The sequence below is a fragment of the Piliocolobus tephrosceles genome, chromosome 9 (assembly GCF_002776525.5).
Source record: "Piliocolobus tephrosceles isolate RC106 chromosome 9, ASM277652v3, whole genome shotgun sequence".
NCBI classification, from domain to species: domain Eukaryota; kingdom Metazoa; phylum Chordata; class Mammalia; order Primates; family Cercopithecidae; genus Piliocolobus; species Piliocolobus tephrosceles.
In genome coordinates, this window is record NC_045442.1 from 113351947 (window position 1) to 113359397 (window position 7451).

The window sequence follows — 7451 nt, forward strand, 5'->3', positions numbered from 1 at the left end:
TGTACTCATTACAGAATTACCTATAATATTTTACCTTTATTCACATAGTTGGCAGTCATATTGAGTTCCATGTTTATGAACTATCAGAGGTTTTCCATGGTAAAACATGGGGGCTGGAAGTGGCATCATTGTGCTTTTTTAAAATTTAAATCAGACTGTGGATTGAATTTTTGCATCTTGTCTTTTGAAACACAAGTTGAGTTCCATGGATGAGGTAATACAAAACAAGTCATCAAATATTTGAAGCTTAATTCAATATGTCCTGGCAAAGGGGCAGTTGAGTAATGTAATATGGATGTGTTTACTATTCATTCTGTATGCCAAGCTGGACAGAAAGTAAGCAGGTAAGTAGGAGGCCTACAAAATGTTTGAAGAAGACCATCGTTACTCCCTAATCTAGCATCCTCTTTCGGCTCCTGGTTTGACTGGGCATATCCTTCTTTTAAGACCACAACCAAAGAGAAAAAAAAAGTCTATTGCAGATCTACTATGTGCCCAGCATTCTAAAATTACTCTTGGAACTAAAAGTTTAGAAGAAAAAATATTACTAGCAATGTTCTAAAAGCAGAAATGGACAAATTTTGAATCAAATAAATAAATTACATGAGTTAATGTATCTAAAACATTTAGAACACTAGTTGTTATAATGGTGTTTGTTCTTAGTAGTATTTCTATCCCTGACTACATCCCAAGCTAAGGATAAAGACCATGCTTATTTTATTCTGCACTGATCAAGACCATGCTTATTTTATTCTGCATTGCATAAAACATGCCTGAAACAGGGCATATCTTCAAACATTTCTTCAATGAATAAAACAATGTGAAAGGATGCATTGATGCATGCATGAATGAATGAGCACAAAACAATTGTTGGTGCATTAGCATTTCTTTAGTTCCCCAGTGCTAGGGTTGACTAGCTATATAATCTTGAGCAGTGATTTAACCTCTCTAACAACTAGTTTCTTCATCTGTATAGTTCAGATAATATTTATTCTTACTTAAGTTGTAGGAGAATTGAATGAGATCACATCAACTGTGCAGCTCTGTGCCTATTGCCTAGCATATAAGAAGTGTTCAATACATGTTAGCTATTTTTATTATTTGCTAAGTTATTATGGTAAAATGGGAATAACTAATCATGATGCATAACACTAAAACCTTAAGAAGTTTGTGTCACAAAAGGGTAAAATAAATGAGAAAAAATAGGGCAAAACTTCAAGAGTAACAGATGAAAACCAAAACAGACAAAAAAGAAAAACAAACAAAAAATTTGCAAGAATTACTCAGAAACATAAGCACAGGTTAATAAAGTCCTATCCAAAATTGGTAAATTAAATGCAGAAGAAAAAATCATAGAAACAAACATCAACCTTTGTTAATTAAAAATTAAATGAACAAATGAGTTATAGAATAAGATGTGAATAAATGAGATCACTGATCTGAACTCTACCATCTCAATGACAGTGTGATAAATAAGACATGTTTATGATGAATTTTCAGTAGACTGTGATAGAAGATGAGAAAACAATGATGTATCCACACTTCACAGTGAAATAAAAGCCTCAGTCTTCACACAAATATATTTAGAAATGAGCTATGATAAACACACAAATGTTTACATTAATTGAAATTTCCCCTGAAGGGAATTAGTTTAAATCAACTAAGAAAAACTTCCTTTTTAAAGGAAAGAGTAAAATTGATATGAATATGTAGTAAATTTGAGAGCTGGATAGGAATTAGTTTTTATGACAAATCCTATTGCAAAGTTTTTCATAATAAACTACATACCCAATATGACATCTACATGGTTTTGACATTTTATTTTCAAACAGACATAACTGTTTTCTATGGCACTTTCTACACGTAAAGGTTAGCTTGGTACTCACATTTTCGGTTGGAAGCCGTCATACTGCCTATAGGCATTTCAGCTGCCTGTGAATCTTCTGGGCTTTTCTATTTTAAATTAAAAAATAACTGATGAAAGATAAGTAATGGCTATGATTTTGTTGGAAAATGAAACATCTGGAGAGTTATGTTGGTTTTTAAAAGACATTTTAACACTCTAGATGTATATTAGAACCTCTAGGTTTCACAGACACACACGATGTAGAACCGAAAGTCTGTGGGCAAAGCAAGTCTTTTGTACTCTTCATATTTAGATGAAAATAGCACTCTCAGGGAGATCAGCATCTTCCACAGAGAGCTGAAGGCTACTGAGGCAGTCTGTAATTCAGACTCATAAATTATGTAAACCTTTATGAAATTCAAAAGCTATTAAAACAATTATTCTTGGCCTAACTCGGCACTTCTCCTGTAAGGTGGATTGAGGATTTAGGATTCATCCTCTAATCTGTGAGCAGTGGATGTATGGAATCCACCGGATGGAAAAGAAACCCATGCCAACTCAACACCTCATTTCATTCACTGCAGCATAATATTCTGTGTTAACTGCTCTGCCAGTCAGTAAAAGAATCTTGCCCATTAAGAAAGTAGATCCACCGATTTATAAAAGACAACAATAATAGGTTCAAAGGTTTTTAAAATCCTTTTATATGACAGAGAAGTGAGATTTTGAAATTGACTTTATGAGTATAAAGATTACATTTTATTTCAGAGACTGACTCATAGTCCAATTTCTGAAAAGATATTTTCCCTCTTTGCGCCTCTGATTGCAATTCTATAAAAAACTTTTTATCTGCATATTAAATATGTCCTCTTCAAAGCATATTCATAGAATTCTATCACCCAAAATTGTACAAATTTTGACACAAATGTAATGAGATAAATGCATTTTGTGTGTGTGTAAAAGAGAAAGTAAATTTTACATATTAGTAAAGTTCACATATTAGAATAATAGCAGCTATTCAAAAGATAATAATAGGCCGTTTTTGGAGAAGGATGGCTGAGAAGTAAGGTAGAGCCTGTAGGATACAGAGAGCAGGAAGTAGATCTCTTACTTGAAGTTGGGTGTATACAGAAACAAAAAGCAATATGATCCCTTTATGTTACACCAAAAACCTAATTATAATCGCAATGCTTTATAGTTCTGTTAAAATACCAGAATTCAGACATTTATTCTAGAATATTTTGTCTTGTTTTTCAACGAAAGCTATTTATTGTCACATTATGTAAAGTAATTTAGAGCCAAACATTCAGGACTTCTTATTGATTGGGAAAAAATGTACGTTCTTCTTTATCCTTGAGTTTCTTGAAAAAACAAGAAATTAAACTCATCAAACACTCCTAAAAGTCTGTACAATTTCTATTATGCTTTAGGTCAAACTTGCAGCTTAAATAACAAGAGGAATTATGCGTATATTAGTGAGCTGGAGTGTTCAAATAGCTCAAGACTCACTAAGGTACCTTCAGAGATTTGGCATAATTTGGGGCTCTGGACACTTCAAAGAGAAGGAATAAGGTCAATATTAAAGTGATTTTTGAAACTAACCCCACCTGAAGTTATCTTCTGTCAAACCACATTTAGAATAAGCAATAAATACAGTTAAGGCTCTTAAATTCGTATCTTAGACGAGTCTCGCTCTGCCGCCCAGGCTGGAGTGCAGTGGCCGGATCTCAGCTCACTGCAAGCTCCGCCTCCCGGGTTTACGCCATTCTCCTGCCTCAGCCTCCCGAGTAGCTGGGACTACAGGCGCCCGCCACCTCGCCCGGCTAGATTTTCGTATTTTTTAGTAGAGACGGGGTTTCACCGTGTTAGCCAGGATGGTCTCAATCTCCTGACCTCGTGATTCGCCCGTCTCGGCCTCCCAAAGTGCTGGGATTACAGGCTTGAGCCACCGCGTCCGGCCTTAAAATCGTATTTTAAAGGAATTTTCTGGCTCCCATCTCTGAGTTAGCACAAGATCTGAAATCTACTCCCTGACTTCTGTTTTGCTATGTCAATGTCTCAGGAATAGCCTCCTCATTTCTACTGAGGAATCTGTCCTTACACTGTAAACCCTTTACCCCAAGGCCATGGTTCCAGGAGGTAGGGATTTTAACAATTAAAAATTACTTTCATATTTTTCCCATTCCTATACTTACTTAAGAATTTGAATGGGAATATTGTTTTGAACATGATTGGACACTGTGCTTTGAGAATTAATATAGAAGATTTTATTGTGGAAAAGTTAGTAGAATGAAGGCACTTAACTATGAAAGATCTCATTAGGCAGAATCAGTTCTCTCCTGCGTTATGGAATGAACACCCCAGTCCTAGGTGCACTAAGTAATCCCTTGCTCAGCATCTGTTTGCATCCACCTAGTCATGGCTAAGGATTACTCAGAATGCAAAAGGTCAACTGGTTTATGAAAACTTGTAAACACAAGGATTAAGGACGTGTCTACAATGTCAGTCTGATCCCTACATGTTTGAAAGTGATGCAGAGAGCAATGATTTGAATCTGTGGAGGGTGCTTGTTGCTCTTTAAAACAGCTTTCAGGTGCTTGGCCGAGTTTTCTAAACAGTATTTATCATAGTTAAGAATAGGTAAAGCAGGAGTAGGGAATCTGTTTATCTACCCTACTGATTTTCATTTGTTCATTGAGGAATAAAGGAGAGAAGATAATCAGATGAGTAGAAGGCTTCAGATCAACAACCTACCAACTGGATAGTTGAAGCAGATTTGCCTCTGCCTGCCTGGTCACTTAATTCAGAGTTGAGTGCAAGATGGTGGGAATGTCCCACGTGCCCATTAACCAGTGACAGGCCCTGCTGGATGAGGATGATTTAAAATTAGTGTTGAAGCCAGAAGAACACAGGTGTAGTCTTTGTCAATGCCATGGTTCCATTCCATTGCCTATTGGCCAAAAGGGTAGTTGCCACAAAAGAGAACTGGGATGCTTTAAGAATGGAATGCAACTTCAAAAATGTCTAGTGATGATTGAAGGAGTCTTGAATAGTGGTAGTTTTTATACTGTCTTTTTATTTACTAAAATAATTATATTTACACAAAATTTAATTTTGAATTCTTTCTGACAGAGATACCACAATGACAATAATCAAAAGTATATTGTACCCTGTGACTACTAAAATAACGTCTCTGGAAATATATTCATCAAGGAAAGCATTTGCAGTTCCTAAAACACATGCATTCCTTTTATTTTAGGCAATATTATAAATCTTGAAATTATGCTCTTAAAACTCATGTGCTCTTAAACTCCCTGACAAACCCATAAACAATCTGAATAAACTCCACATTTTTGGATGTTCAGAATTTCTTTCACTCATTACCATACTGGATTTCTAACTACTGAGTTATTGGTATGCTGGCTTTCTAATTTAGTTTTCCCAACCCAGAAATGTTAATCCATTGGGTATAAGTGGGGATTTGTTATTTTTTTAATGCTTCCTGAGATTAGCACTTCTTTTGTGAAGGGTAGGTTCCTAAACTTTTAGGGTAAGTACTGTAATAGAAGTTGGCGTTCCTAATTTCCAAATTACCATAGCATCCCAGTTTGAGCCCCAGGCCAAAGAAAAGTCCTGCTTTATTAGAAAACTTTTACAAAGGGTGACTTGTAGTCTATTTGAATTCATGACATCTACTTATTGCTGAAAAGTTTTCAAATATACAGAAAGCTGAAAGAATTGTATTGTAATGTAAATATAGAGCTATCCACTTCCTGGATCCTATGATTATTTTATTAAATCTATTTTATCATGTATCCATCTATCATCCCTCTATCCATCCATAAATTCATTTTATTTTTTGATGCATAAAACAGAATTCTGAACAAATTTAGGAATGATAAACAATACGTGCTATGATCTCGGGTCACTGCAACCTCCGCCTCCCGGGTTCAAGCAATTCTCCCGCCTCAGCCTCCCCAGTAGCTGGGATTACAGGTGCGCAGCACCATGCCTGGCTAATTTTTGTATTTTTAGTGCAGACAGGGTTTCACTGTGTTGGCCAGGCTGGTCTCAAACTCCTGACCTCAGGTGATCCGCCCGCCTCGGCCTCCCAAAGTGCTGAAATTACAGGCATGAACCACAGCGCCCGGCCCATATTTGTAGACATTTATCAGCTACTGGCATGATAAAAGAAATTACTAAAGCTGAAAAAATATTTGCTGCAAATTTCAAAATTTCTAACCTGCTTATTTTTGTAATTTTAAATGCCTTTAAGATAGAAAATGACATGTGATTTTGCAGCTTTTCCAAGTTTTTGTTTGCTTATTTGTTTAGGTTAAGTAAGATATGCAAAACGGTGATTAGTAGCTAGAACGTTGGACCCCTTCAGTCCCCAGACATAAAATGGTGCCCAGTTCATAAACCAACCATGAAGGTTAAACAAAAGGTCGTAACAAGTACACTAACTACCCAGGAATAGATGTTTTAAAAAATTAATATCCTATTAGAAGGAGCTGTGTATTCTTGAAATCAGCATTCCATTAGACATCCCTTACACAGGTAACTTCATTACTTTTGAACAAGTACTTCTGAAGTAACAGATGAATGTATTATAAGACTTTAAAGCACAAGACAAATAAAAATATACCTTGTCATTCGGTGATACAAGAAGAATAAAACATTTTTCTATCAAGAAAAATCCATGGATGCCTCCAATTAATCCCAACAGTTTCCAAATATGACCTTTGCTTTCATGGAAATGCCCAAATTCTGGGGCCTCCTGCTTATGTAAACCAAGAACCTTCAGGAAAAAAAAAAAAAAAAAAAAGGCAGAAAGAAAGAAGGACATAACTTTTGATGACTTAACTATCAAATATCAGGCCCAGTGTTGAATATATTTAATTTTCATTCTGGGAAATGCCATGACAACTATTAATACAATCACTAAAAGTCCAGTTTGCTTTTGGGTGTGTGAATACTTCCACTATATGCTTTAACCAGGGTCAAATAAAAAGTGTACAATAGAAAACAAAAGAGAGTTTTGAATAGCCTGTGCTAATGAACGGAATGAAACCTAAGCTTTATTTCTGCAAGTACCCTAGATTTTCATACAAACTCAGTCCTTCGGCCAAATTGTTTTTCAGAAGTCCAATCTGCATCTGTTTGTACAACAATGCCTCATAAAATATTAATAAATTTTATATTTCATCTGGGATTTATTCTCATGCCCCACCGTAATTAAAGTAAACTTTTATTAAATATCAGATAAGTGAGAAATCCACCTTGAAGACTTGTTCCATTGGGAGCATACTGTATGACTGACAATATTTGTCAGGTCTCTGGGACACAAAAGAATACAAGAAATGGCCGGGCGCGGTGGCTCAAGCCTGTAATCCCAGCAGTTTGGGAGGCCGAGACAGGCGGATCTCGAGATCAGGAGATCGAGACCATCCTGGCTAACATGGTGAAACCCCGTCTCTGCTAAAAAATACAAAAATCTAGCCGGGCGAGGTGGCGGGCGCCTGTAGTCCCAGCTACTCGGGAGGCTGAGACAGGAGAATGGCGTAAACCCGGGAGGCGGAGCTTGCAGTGAGCTGAGATCCGG

The 7451-nt window shown here is 36.3% G+C and overlaps 1 protein-coding gene across 1 annotated transcript in view; it reads right to left on the reverse strand.

The window, feature by feature from the left end:
* Nucleotides 1-7451, reverse strand: part of SLC39A12 (solute carrier family 39 member 12) — a 74791-nt gene that overhangs the window by 33946 nt on the left and 33394 nt on the right. Inside the window, exons 7-9 of the mRNA XM_026454768.1 lie at nucleotides 6495-6712; nucleotides 4601-4711; nucleotides 1887-1953 (exon numbers count right to left, since the gene is read on the reverse strand). Of these exons, the coding sequence (XP_026310553.1) occupies nucleotides 1887-1953; nucleotides 4601-4711; nucleotides 6495-6712 (396 nt within the window). The remainder of the gene's footprint in view (nucleotides 1-1886; nucleotides 1954-4600; nucleotides 4712-6494; nucleotides 6713-7451) is intronic.